The following is a 13,254-nucleotide window of genomic DNA, read 5'->3' on the forward strand; positions in this document are numbered from 1 at the left end:
GTTGAGAGGGCTAACTCTCACCTTTCTCTGAGGTATGGAGGATAAGAAGACCGGCCCTCACCTCCATCCAAAGCATAGAGGTCGTGAAGGGACAAGGAGGTCGAAAAACCCACTCCGCCCAACCAACGTGCACCTTTGATGCCATGAGGGATAGTCGATAATGGATCACCACCAACATCGCTTGGGAGGCAATCCCAAATGCACTTATGTTGGATAAATTAAACGCTACACATTGAACTCCTCTCACAAGAGTCTTGAAGCATGCCATAAGGGTGGGGGAGGGGGTTGTGCAAATGATAAGGACTATACCATCAACTAATCATCATCTGACATATAGCTACCATGTGGAGTCATCAATGAGAGAAAAATATCCAAGTCACCTTCCACTTGGACACCTGCATGGACAAGAGTTCAAAGCATATCCAAGGCAGACAATTCGAGGTTATCCCCCCTAGTCACCCACGTAGAAAAGAGACCAAGAAGGGATCGTTGGGAGCGATAAGAGGCTGCAATCCCACAGAATATTTTATAAAATATTCTATCTCTTTGTGACCAAGTAAGCTTGTCTTCAACAAGATGAGAGGGGGTTTAATTCTTTCGACCACTTGCATCCGTATTCACGCATTAATACACCTCATAATATTAACTTGGACGTTCAAGAGATCGGGTCGAAAAATCTCTTCCGACCTCGATCATCATACAGAAGGCACATCGAGAGTTTGATGTGTCCGCGTTGGATGCATCTCAAACAACTCTATGCATACGAGTCCGGATACATACGTCAACGATATATATATATATATATATATATATATATATATAACGAGATTAGCTATTGAATATACTTGGAAGTTATAAAAATGTTTCGACTGATGAACTTTCACGTATGCAACCCAGAATCTCAATTTCTACAGGCACACAACTACAAGAAGCACCCAACAGTTCCCAAAGCTTTTGATCGAAACGAGGAACACATCCAATGCACTGCCTCAATCTTATGAACACAACAAGAAAACCACCACTGTGCACTGTAACAACATACCCAAGATCAAGAACGCTTGCAACCAACAGCAGTCCATTCATGTCTCCACCAATACCCCAAATCAAGAAGTGCAGATCCCTAGAGAGGGTACATCAAGGGGATCTCAAGTTCTACAGGCACAGAACAAGAACAGAGATCCAGTTACGGAAGCCAGCAGTCATTCGACACCAAGGACAGTTCATCTGTCAGCCGAAACACCGAATCAAGAAGGCGGAAAAGAGAGGATTCAAGTGCTCGTCGGACCACCAGCCTCACCGCCACCAGATGCACCGCCCCCTTCTGTCCCCTGTTGCCGCTGAACCTCCCAGGCCAGCTTCCTCATCGTGGAGCAGTAACCAAAGAGCAGCGCGTCCAGATCGGTCAAAATACGAATGATCGTCTCCATTACTTTCTCGTCTTTGTCTTCTTCCGCCAATCCGTAGAGCAAATTGGTCGCCGAGAATATAGTCGGGACACAGTGGCGTCGGAAGAGCATCTCCTGCTTCAGCGAATGTGGGATATCCAGTGTCATGTTGCGCATGGCCTCTGCAGCAGCCGAAACATCATCCACCAGCCGCTGAGGGCTGGCGGAGCCGGACTGCTCCTCGGTCTTCGAGCCGCTGCCGCAGTTCTTCTTGGGAGCCATGGAGCAGAGCGAGAGAGAGAGAGAGAGAGAGAGAATGGGAAATGGGAGGCTAATTAGGTTGACCAAATATAATTAAATCTAACCCTTTGTAATTTATATGGACAATAGCTACATATTTCAACCTACCAAAACATAAATGAGATGTTTACTTAGTTACTTGCGTTTGAAGCCAAACTCGATTCTGATACATACATTTGTTTCGAACTCAACCCGCACCCAATTGTGAACTCGATTTATGGTACCATTACAAAAAAGAATTCCAAAAAATAATAATAAACCAAAAATTATAAACAACTTAAAATTACAATTTTTGATATATATTTCTCCCCAAAAATTAGAAATATAAAATCATATTTTAAATATATAAAAATGTTAAACCAAGATATCTATTAATAGTCTCTCTCTGTTGTGGGCGTGCGAGCAGTCTTTTCTCTCTTGGCTTCCCATGGCACCCAAGAAGAATAAGAACAGCGGCCACCGCTCCAAGTCGAAGCAGCAGCGCGGCTCCTCCAGCACCGCCGTCCCATCGCCGCCCTCCGAACCTTTGGAGATCCTCGCTGAAGCCGCCTCCTCCGATGCTCCGTCCAGTCCCTCAACCCAACCACCGCCCTCTCAAGAACAACCCCTCTCTTCCACCACCCCTCCCGGCGCAACTCCCGCATGCCCCCCGGTCGCATCCTTCGGCCTCCACTCTCTCTCCGACGCAGACCGAGTCACCATCCAGTACTCCTTCTACATGGCCGGAGGCGCTTCCGCCGCTGCAGACCTCCTCGAGATGTCGAAGCTCGAGGATCGAAGCCTGGTCTGGCTTGAGCAGGGCCTGCGCATCATGAGTTCCACCTTCCCATATTTGACGTTGATGGTCAAAACCCTCAACGGTTTGTGGGACAAGAGAGAGGTCGAGTTGATGATGAGTGCGATCATCCGTACTTTGGAGGACATGGGGATCATTCTCGATGGTTACTCCATGATGACGAAGGTGATGGTGAAGAAGCTCAACCAGGGCCGCGGCGGTTCCTGCAGCCATGGCATAGAAGAAGGCGGCAGTTCATCTGGCGGCGATCGTGGAGGCGGCAGCAGTGCAACGGCCACTTGATCGCACATCTCTCTCTCTCTCTCTCCTCGCTCTCTCGACCTTTTCTTGATGTGGCTGACAGGTGAATCGGGTAATGGGTCCAAGTGTTCTCGATCTTTCTTGGAGCTTTCTTTGGCTCTTTGTTTGTAAAGATTTAGATGTGACGTACATGAAGCTTGAGACTTAATATGCATCTCTGTTCGACTTGCTCGGCTTATATCTCATGATGTTCTCTTACGTGTGAGTACGACATTGATTTGCTTGCTTAACATAACACATGAAGAACCAGTAAAGAACTGTGGATGATCGTTATATTGTTAAAGCACCAATTATAAGACCTTATGTGTGCATGTTTCAATTCTGATGACAGGATAAAAGATTGTAATAGGATAATAAACACTTAAATCCAATATTTTGAAAGCTAGATAAAAGCGTAAATCCAAATTAACAAAATGTTTGATTATAAAAGCAGAACTTACTCTAAGCTCCAAAAGAATTCCGGAACAAAGTACCAATCCTTCAGCTAATACAAAAATACAGAAGGAAAGAGTGCTCGACCTCGAATTCCCCCTCTCCTCCTCCCATGGGGTCGTGATCAGAAGGTCTGCTGCTTAAAGCTCGTCGTGTGAATCGTCATCATCACCGCCATCTGCGCCACCTCCGGGTGCTCCACCAGACCTCTGATACACTGCAGAGATGACCGGGTTGCAAACAGCTTCAACCTCCTTGAGCTTTTCCTCGTAATCCTCCTTCTCGGCACTCTGGTTGTCGTCGAGCCACTCCAGGGCGTCCTTCAGTGCTGCCTCTATCTTTTCCTTCTCTTCGGTCTCGATTTTGTCGGCAAGCTTGTCCTTCTCGTTGATGGTGTTCTTCATGTTGTAGACATATGTCTCCAACTGGTTACGAGCGTCGATCTTCTCCTTCACCTTCTTGTCCTCCTCAGCGAACTCCTCTGCCTCCTGAACCATGCGCTCGATCTCTTCCTGGCTGAGGCGACCCTTCTCGTTGGTGATAGTGATCTTCTCCGATTTGCCGGTGCCTTTGTCTTCTGCCTTAACATTCAGAATGCCATTGGCATCAACCTCGAAAGTAACTTCTATTTGAGGTGTGCCCCTGTTGTGTCATAACAAGAATTTTGAGTTCCCGGCAAGAACTAAGACATCAAGTGTGTAATATGAATGGCAGAAGAAAGGCAAACCTTGGCGCCGGTGCAATGCCAGATAAATCAAACTTCCCAAGCAGTCTGCAATCCTTTGTGAGACTCCTCTCACCCTCGAAGACCTACAGAACAGTGTGTCAAGGAGCAAGAAGAGACGTGCCTGAAATCAAGAAAGGATAAAGAAATCAGCAGTACCTGGATGGAGACTGTAGTCTGCTGGTCTTGGTAAGTGGTAAAAACCTGAGACTTCTTGGTTGGAATGACGGTGTTCCTTGGGATTAGCTTCGTCATCACCCCACCAACAGTCTCAATCCCGAGTGTAAGAGGTGCCACATCCAAAAGAAGAATGTCTGATTGCAAAAGGAGAATGTAATGAAGTTAGCACAGGATAAGAATCAAAATGGGAAAGTTCAAGGATGATCAACAATGATACCTTTGGTTTCTTCACCACCTTCTCCGCTCAGAATGCCTCCCTGCACAGCTGCACCATATGCTACAGCCTCATCTGGGTTGACCCCCTTGTTTGGCTCTTTTCCATCAAAGTAATCCTTCAAAAGTTGTTGGACCTTTGGAATCCTAGTGCTCCCACCAACGAGAACGATCTCATCAATCTGGTTCTTCTCCAGCCCAGCGTCTTCCATAGCTTTCTTCACAGGCCCCATGGTCTTCCTGAATAGGTCGTTGTTCAACTCCTCGAAACGGGCACGAGTCAGAGGCTCGGAGAAATCCAAGCCTTCGTAGAGTGATTCAATCTCAACACGGACTTGGTGCTGGTTACTCAAGGCTCTCTTGGCACGCTCAGACTCCCTCCTCAACTTCCCAAGAGCACGGTTATCCTTGCTGATGTCCTTTCCATGCTTCTTCTTGATCAATTTAATGAAGTAATCCATAATTCTGTGATCAAAGTCCTCACCTGTGACCACAAGGGGAAAAAGTATAGAGTTATGAACAATGTGCATGGCATAGTTTAACCAGAGGACCACTGACTCAATTGGGAAGCCATTTCTTGGTAATCTCAAATGCTTAGCATATCATTCAGTCTTTTCACAACACGAAAATTACTATTTGGCGAGGAAAAGATGATTATGTCAACAAACTACTGCTAAATTCTAGCTTTCAAGTTCCATAATGAATTTGCAGCCGTATCAAAGATCACTATATATGTCCGATTTCAAAGAGTATAATCTAGCAAATACTAAAAGTTCAATTGCAATCATTTCCTACAGACAGTTCATGTGAATGCCAACAGTTTTCATTATCTGCTTGACTTGAAGTTGTGCAATCTATATTGACCTTGCAGATAGAAACAAGTTGTTCAGAGACAAACAAGTACCTCCCAGATGAGTGTCACCATTTGTGGCCAGAACTTCAAAAACTCCATTGTCAATTGTCAAGATGCTAACATCAAATGTTCCACCACCAAGATCGAAAACAAGGATGTTCTTCTCACCACCCTTCTTGTCCATGCCATATGCTATGGCAGCAGCTGTTGGTTCATTGATTATTCTAGCCACATTCAATCCAGCTATTATGCCGGCATCCTTGGTTGCCTGTCTTTGAGCATCATTGAAATAAGCTGGAGCAGCAAATGGATGAAAAATAAGAATCCTCCCAGGGATAAAAACTTAAAATTCAACACAAGAAGGGAAACCATCATAGAATTCTTTATACCCGGAACAGTCACCACTGCATCCTTAATTTTCTTTCCAAGGAAAGCCTCTGCTGTCTCCTTCATCTTTGTCAGAACCATTGCACTGATTTCCTCAGGACTGAAAACTTTAACCTCCCCATCCTTGATCTTGACTTGGATATAAGGTTTGCCATCTTTGTTAATGATTTTGTATGGGACAAGTTTCATGTCCCTTTGGACTTCTTTGTCCTCAAATCTGCAGAACACAAATTTTTAAGCATCTAATAACATAAACCTGTTGGGATTACAGAAAGGATCCCAGGATAAACAATAATTACGAAAACAAACTCACTTTCTTCCAATAAGTCTTTTAACATCAAAAATGGTCCTTTCGGCGTTCACAGCTGCCTGATTCTTTGCAGCTTCACCAATTAATCTCTCAGAGTCAGTGAAAGCCACCCAAGAAGGGGTGATACGGTTTCCTTGGTCATTGGCTATGATCTCCACATGACCATTTTTGTAAACACCAACACAAGAGTAGGTGGTGCCAAGATCTATCCCAATAACTGTTCCCAACTTGATGGCCTCTTCTTTTGCAATTGAGAATGCAAACAAAGATCCTGCAGACATATTCAGAAAAATAATAAGACTCTGCCTAACCTAGGGCAACTATTCATGCTTTTCATATAACAGATTTGAGCAACTATGTGATCTAAAAGAAACACTAAACTGACAGACAGCTAAAGGAAAAAGTTCATGATGTTTAAGAAGACAACAGATTTTTCAGACAAAATTCTTTTGATGAAATCAGCAAGCTTCTGCCATAATAAATCCACTTAGTTGTCTACATATTGTTCTTGGAATTTTGGTATGAGACTTAATACAAGAACTATTGTGTATGATATCTGTGCTTGAATGACCTTCAACGATTGGGCTAGAGAAATGCTGTGTGCGCTATTTCAACACTCCATGTAAGTTTTGACCCAAAAAACACCAACAACAATGGCCACAAAAGATAAAAAAGTAATAAATCCCATACCTGCACAAATGATTGTCAACACTGATCATCTTATGTACAGTAAAGTAAATACCTATATACTTGCATATGAGGTTGTCAACCAGCATGACATAGCCCCAAGGATGAAAAATTGATCTCACATCAAACAAGGAGTTCATTTGTCCTTATGGATTTATAGAGGAAGGGATTTTTGCATATACACTATGTACAAACCTGGAAACATGCAGGACTGATCTGACACAAAAATTCACAAAACTTAATGGCAGAACCCCAAAGGTCCAATAAAGGTAATATTTCCAGCAGCCTATAGCAAGGCAATTTTTCAAGATTGTTTTAATCTATTAAAGTGATTACCTTATTGACAAGTAGAAAAGGCACCAATTAGATATCTCAAGTCCACTAACTAGAAGTACCTATAACTCTATAAGGTAGTAGCACCTTTGAACAACCAAATGATATTATGATACCATCACTCAAGGTAGTCAAAAGGCTTGGGTGATGCCAGACAGTGAACCTTTAGAAGACCTAGAAGGAAGACCTAATCAGGAAGCATTTAGGCATCATGGTTGCCTGGGCATCTAGGTGGCTTCCAAGAAAAATACTGCAATCAATAATTGGAGAAATCACCGATATCTGATAAATTGTCAGAGTTTAACAATCATGCAACATAATTCAAATCTATATGGTTTATGGAACCCCACTTGATTTTATCAACAAGAAAATTTTCCCTTTTATAAAAGGGGAAGCAGGTCAATATTTCTAAATTCCAGTTCAAATTAATTACAATACTTAAACCTGAGATTGCATAATGAACTGAGAAATAATTTATATTAACTTTAAGTTCATTGGAGAGATTCTCAGAAAAAAACTTTTACAGCAAATTGCTGAAAGAGCTAAAACAAGTCAAATCGACAGCAGAATCGATTTGCTTCTACCACCCTAAAAGAAATCATTTCTCTTGGTGCCCGCACCTAAAACTTATGTCAACCAAATTCGCGATATACTAAGCAAGGAACATAAATTAATGATGAGATAGATGTTCAATTCATAACAAACCATTATAACCGGAACATGTCTTTCTTCTAACATTACCCCGATTATCTGAAACAGCTCAAGCAATCATCAGACAATTTCAAGCATTAGGAGAAAAATCCAATGCGAAAGAATCTATCACACATTTCAGAGAAGGAAGAAATTTGAACTTTGTTGCAACCTAAGATCCATAGATCTAAAGGATCAATCATCCGAAACAAATAGAAGATGATACAGTCCACACAAGTAACCTGCTGCCTCGCTGTAGATCTTACTACAGTATGATACATCGAATCGATCTGAGGCTATAAACGAAACAAAGATCAACTCCCTGACATTCGTTCATCACAGATCGAGGCAGCCAGATGAAGATCGGAGCAACGAGATCAAATCAAAAGAGAAAGCGAGGCCTTGAGATCAGATCAGAAGAACGTACCAAGCAAGAGACCCAACAGGATCGCGGACCCGCGATTCCGCAACGATCGATCCATCTCCGCTTTCCCTCGAATGTCTCTCAGTCGCTCGCAACCCTCCCCTTGCTTTGTTGCAGTCTCTCCTCGGGTCGAGAGGGATCCGAGTGTTCTTTATACTGGGGTTGGAATCCAAGAGTTAGGGCCATTTGGATCCGTTTCAACGGGAACATGTCATCCGCGCAACGTGGACCAATAGGAACCCTAGTTTTGAACGAACCAACCAATGGGATACAGACATGTCGTTGGAACGATCGTAGCCGCTCGTTCCCAATCTCACGGCCACGAATCCTTTCGTGATCCTAACGTGATAGACCATCCTTGCCATAAGAGTTTCCAATATCTCCCATATATACACGACAATGCTTCTGACTTTGCATTTATGGCCACTACAAGATATTGTAATCATAATGTCAACAATTTCTCTCTGGATTACTTCATACAAGCTTACTATTAGCTTTCGATATCATCTCATACAAAGTCAATGACAAGAAAATAATAATAATGAAATCAATCCGTAATTTGAAAAAGATATTGATGTCAAATAAGATAATCTGAAAGTTTTGATATAAAGAAACTATTTTAACAAAGAAATGAATTTGTTCATGCATTTAATTTCTGTAGAATTTTTCTTTTTTAAGGAAAAAGTCTATTAAAATCTCAATAATCCACAAAAAGGACATGTTAATGTCATCGCACAAAATAGTAGCCAGGCCCGAGGAAAAGCAATCCATCACTCACAAAAAGTCAACTCTTAGACATCCTATCAACAGAGAATCCTGTTGTCTGTTGCCACCACCAAGAAAGATAAGGCTTCAGATATCATCTTACTCAAAGTATAAAGATGCAATAACCTGATAAAGAAAACCAGAATGTCACAAGCATACAGATCCAGCCCTAACCTATGATGGATCTCTACAAGATGAAGCATTAAAAAGTCAGAAATACAGTCAAGAAAGAAAAACAAAAAACCATGTCCCTGCTTCCAATTTCAGTCACTGCACTTTACACAACCTTAATATAGCATAAACGCTATTGCCTATTCAACAACATGCTTAAACAGTCATACTGACACTCCCTCTATGCCTGTCGGCCTTCCGAAGATGGCACAGGAGTTTCTTTTGAATTTGCGGGTGCTGCTTGTTTGGATCCAGCATTGGCACCAGTAGCACCATCTTTAGCTGCAGGAGGTGGTGGTGGAGGGGGTTTCATGTGCGGAGGGGGAGTGTGTTTCAGCTTCAGCAAAATATGACGCATTCTAGAGAGGTCGGTGGATTTGCCGGGCTTCGGCCCCTGAATGATGACAACTGATGGCTTCTTATCCTGGTCCTTCTTCCCTCTCTTCTTCTCAATGTTTGCTATCTCACGGGGGATCAGCTCCGCAATTGTTTTCCAGTACTGCTTGTCTGCGTTTGCATGGAAATTCTCCTGGTTGGCCAAGAAAAGCTGCCAACAAATCATAACAGAAGTGGGTTTCTTCAGCAAACTATCAGGAAAAGGTACTTTCTCTCACAAGTGTACAATAGATAACATCAATAGAGATACCTTCTCTCTTTCTCTGTTTTGCTTCTTATTTGTCTCACTGTTCAGTTGCCGTTTCTCATAAAAGGCATGCTTGTATTCCTCAGCTTCAACAATAATTTGGTTGCGCAGCTCCTTTTCCTTCCTTTCTTTCTCCTCAAGCAGAATGGCATTTTGGCTGCATGGCATTCGATTGAACAATATTAACACTTTGCTTCAACAAAAATAAAGTGGAACATATATGAAAAAAATCCTGGAAATAAGAGATCCTATTGGCTTATAGTTTCTTTCTTCAGACAGTAATGGAGCTAGCATAAATATTGATCTGCTCTCAATTCAACATTTTTAACCCAGAAAACTTCTCTTTCTCTCAAGAAAACAATAATACATGTTTAAGCTGATTTATAGAAAAACTCAAAAGGAAAAAATATTCCATGTAAAGAAAACACATCAATTATTCAATATTTCAGAGTTCCATAAATTCATAATAGTCTTTTTTTCCTTATCAATTACTCAATATTTCAGAGTTCCATAAATTCATAATAGTCTCTTTTTTTCGTTTCCATTGTCAATGATCCCACAATTTCTTTCCATTATCAGAGAAGCTACATGAACAAGTGGCCTGTTTGCACTTCAAGTAAAATATCACAAGCCAAAAAAAAAGAAAATTTTCCTAGGCAGAAAAGAAGTTTCTTACTTTGGTCTTAACCAATGCCAAACCTAACTGTGTAGAGGCAAATTGTTACCTTAAACTATGATACATGATCTATAACAAAATATTATTCATGGATTAGACATTTACTTCTTATAACTTATCATTTAAATAAGTTCCTAAACAAGTGCCTCGTATTTTTTTATTTGGTCTCAACATATATTTAACAATTAATGATAAAAAAAATTAATTGTACTTTTTATTTACATATGTATAACTATACATTTTTGAAAATGTGCGACCGCATATACCTTGAGCCCTGCCATACTATGGCCACATTTAAAAAATTATCCCTATAATCTTAAGCACCTAAATATGAGTTATCACAACCTAGGGCCTTAAATGAAAACCGCATCTATTAGTTCTACATTATGGTTCCTAAATCATATAAGAATCCAAAGCCATTTATCTTTATGCACTTATAACATGAAAACTCCTATCGAAAGATGTTACACATGTTACAGCATAATCCAAATGATACCAGTCCATCAACTGAAGAGATTTCGATTATAATGATTAGATGAAATAGATTGTAGATCCTTATTTTCTTTTCTAGATGACCTGAAATTAATAAAAAGGACAACATTTGTTTGATCAGTGCAAGGGTCTACCAGAAATGGTTAAGAATTGACTGGGATGAGCTATGATAGACCAAACCTGCCTGAATATACATGCAATCAAGAGGTATCATTGGTCAAAACAGCAAGAACCAATGGAAATCAGTCCAGATCAACTTTAGATCCTTGTCTTCAAAAGTTTTCCAAATTTGTGTGTAACTTCATTTACTGAGTAAGGCAGTTGCTTTTTTGTTGCAAACAGTTCATAGCTATCCCATAATTTTAGACACACTCCCAAATGACCAGTAGAATAATCAGCCCCAAAGAAATTAACTCGCTGATAAAACAAACTTTCAACTTCTACACATAGTAGATGAAGATAAAGTACTTTTAACCTAAATTAAAATGAAAATTCATAATGAAAAAAAAAAATCCTTGATGCATAGTATTAACTATGAAGATTGACATAGAATCAGGCCTGGCTGTGATGTTATCAAAAAGCCTATACACTTTTTCATTTAGATAGGGGGCAAAAAGATTATGGAGATAGCCACAGCAGTATGTCCAATTCCAATTCATCATGAACTAGTCCAATGACATGATCAACAGAAATATTAAGTTTAATCCCCTCATCTTGACAACCATTTCTCCCAAATTCTCTATCTTTTCATGCAATGTCATTTCAAAATTCCAAGAAATATAATTCGTACAACATATGACAAAAGAACAATCAGAGCAAATGTAATTTATAGAAGAACCAACTTTAAACATCAAAACACAGTAGATGCGGCAATAGTGACAGATAACATGTCAAAAAGAACACTCATTGACATATCAAGATCTTCCTAAACGCTATGGAGGGAGACAAAGTAGTAACTCCAACTTCAATCCATCATGTGTAAGCCAAAGTACCAAGTCCAACTTCAATCCATCATGTGTTAGACAAAGGCACCATGAGAAGATACGACATAACCGGATTAGGTTAAGAACTCCTTTTTCCCAAAAATAAATGAAAAACTAGTTCCAGTAGTATGGATGATAAATATTTAAATAAGTGAAGATTTTGCTCTCAATCACTTAACATTCATATTACCATCCACTATATACAAACAACTAGGTATCAAGAGAGACCTATAGATATAAGCAATAAGAAGGTCGTTGCTAAACCCAAAGCATTGCAGTAAGCACTCGATTCCGAGCCACAAACCGCGTGAACCTTCATCACCTTCCCTGTCTTCAGGAAATCAACTTGGACATGTGCAATACATCTCGATAAAAGCTAATCTTTTCATCATTCTTATGCCAATACTCCAACTCTAATCTATCCATGTAATACAAATCCGGAAGCAACCCTATAGCAACAAGAAAAACCGACACCAAAGACCGCATATACGATAACAACAAGCCAATCCAAGATATAGTAGAAAGAAATAGATCTCTATATAAGCACATCGAATAACAAGGGAGGACTAACCGGCGCCATTCCCGCAGAATAAACCCCTCGTCCGGCTGCATCTCCCCGGGCGGAGGCAGGATCGGCCCGTCTGAAGTGAAAGCTCCCCCATCGTCCACCTCCACGTATCCCTGGCCGTTGGAATCCAACATCGAGAAAGGGGCCGGCTCCGAAGTGAACTCCTGGATAGGATCGGCGACATACCCAAAGCCCTCAGGCGAGGGAGGGAATCCGGCGCTGCCGCCGACTTCCACGGTTGTTATGGGATCCTCCTCGATAACCTCGTCGACCTCACCATCGGCGGTGGCGGCGGGGGAGAAGGACGAGAAGGCGTCGAAGCGCTGGGAGGGGAGGCGGGGGTCGTAGCCGACGTAGCCATCGTCATCGAAGGGGCGGGAGGAACCCTTTGGCGTCGCGTCTTCGCCGTCGATAGCATCGAAAGAGGACGACATCGTCCTCCTCCCACGCTCTGCTCTCTCTCACCGATGATAGGGGGCTGCGATGGAAGCAGCGGAGAAAGGAGGATTCTTATGTAAGAAATTGAATGATACAAGTAAATATTACGCCTGCATCTTACTCGCCGGACGGAATTGGTTACCTGTGAGGTCGTAACGTGACCCTCGCATGGGGCCCACTGCTAACCATGGTGGCAATCGTCGGGGACGTGTTGAATACTTTTGCCTGTGAATTCCGTGGTAGGGAATAAGAACCTTTGGCTTCTTCCACCGCCCACCCGATCGCGTCTCTTCGACAATGAAAAGGGTCCCACGTAAGCCACGGCCAGTCACTGAAAAGGTAAGTGGAAGGAGAACTGATTCTCTAGTATGAAAAGTATTGCTCTTAAGCGAAGGGATCATCTCCAGTATACGGATGCAGCAACCGGCAATCAGAGTGTCTCTATTGGAAGCATACGTCTGGGGCTCACTAGTAAAGAATGGGACCCAGAGAAGCATCGGTTGT

General features: G+C 41.8%; 2 protein-coding genes across 2 annotated transcripts; both read right to left on the reverse strand.

The window, feature by feature from the left end:
- Window positions 1-3,142: 3,142 nt before the first annotated feature.
- On the reverse strand, window positions 3,143-8,174 carry LOC103998784 (luminal-binding protein 2). The gene is made up of 8 exons (XM_009420367.3): window positions 8,018-8,174; window positions 5,884-6,151; window positions 5,573-5,787; window positions 5,235-5,477; window positions 4,335-4,814; window positions 4,097-4,251; window positions 3,941-4,023; window positions 3,143-3,855 (listed from the first exon to the last, which is right to left on the reverse strand). Exons 1-8 carry the CDS (start codon window positions 8,070-8,072, stop codon window positions 3,354-3,356), a joined length of 2,001 nt encoding a protein of 666 aa, XP_009418642.2. The 5' UTR covers window positions 8,073-8,174; the 3' UTR covers window positions 3,143-3,353.
- A 704-nt stretch (window positions 8,175-8,878) lies between these two features.
- Window positions 8,879-12,821, reverse strand: LOC135650160 (clathrin light chain 2-like). The gene is made up of 3 exons (XM_065169348.1): window positions 12,316-12,821; window positions 9,597-9,750; window positions 8,879-9,497 (listed from the first exon to the last, which is right to left on the reverse strand). The coding sequence occupies exons 1-3, from the start codon at window positions 12,744-12,746 to the stop codon at window positions 9,132-9,134; spliced, it is 951 nt and encodes a 316-aa protein (XP_065025420.1). The 5' UTR covers window positions 12,747-12,821; the 3' UTR covers window positions 8,879-9,131.
- Between the last annotated feature and the right edge of the window lie 433 nt (window positions 12,822-13,254).

This window comes from Musa acuminata, chromosome BXJ3-9, assembly GCF_036884655.1.
Source record: "Musa acuminata AAA Group cultivar baxijiao chromosome BXJ3-9, Cavendish_Baxijiao_AAA, whole genome shotgun sequence".
NCBI classification, from domain to species: domain Eukaryota; kingdom Viridiplantae; phylum Streptophyta; class Magnoliopsida; order Zingiberales; family Musaceae; genus Musa; species Musa acuminata.

Coding starts and splice junctions, on each gene's coding strand:
- LOC135650160 (XM_065169348.1), bottom strand. CDS start 12,746: ATGTCGTCCTCTTTCGATGCTATCGACGGCGAAGACGCGACGCCAAAG. Junction 9,751..12,315: donor ATTCTGCGGGAATGGCGCCG/GTTAGTCCTCCC, acceptor AATGCCATGCAG/CCAAAATGCCATTCTGCTTG. Junction 9,498..9,596: donor AAAACAGAGAAAGAGAGAAG/GTATCTCTATTG, acceptor ATTTGTTGGCAG/CTTTTCTTGGCCAACCAGGA.
- LOC103998784 (XM_009420367.3), bottom strand. CDS start 8,072: ATGGATCGATCGTTGCGGAATCGCGGGTCCGCGATCCTGTTGGGTCTC. Junction 6,152..8,017: donor CCTGTTGGGTCTCTTGCTTG/GTACGTTCTTCT, acceptor ATATGTCTGCAG/GATCTTTGTTTGCATTCTCA. Junction 5,788..5,883: donor AAAAGACTTATTGGAAGAAA/GTGAGTTTGTTT, acceptor TGTGTTCTGCAG/ATTTGAGGACAAAGAAGTCC.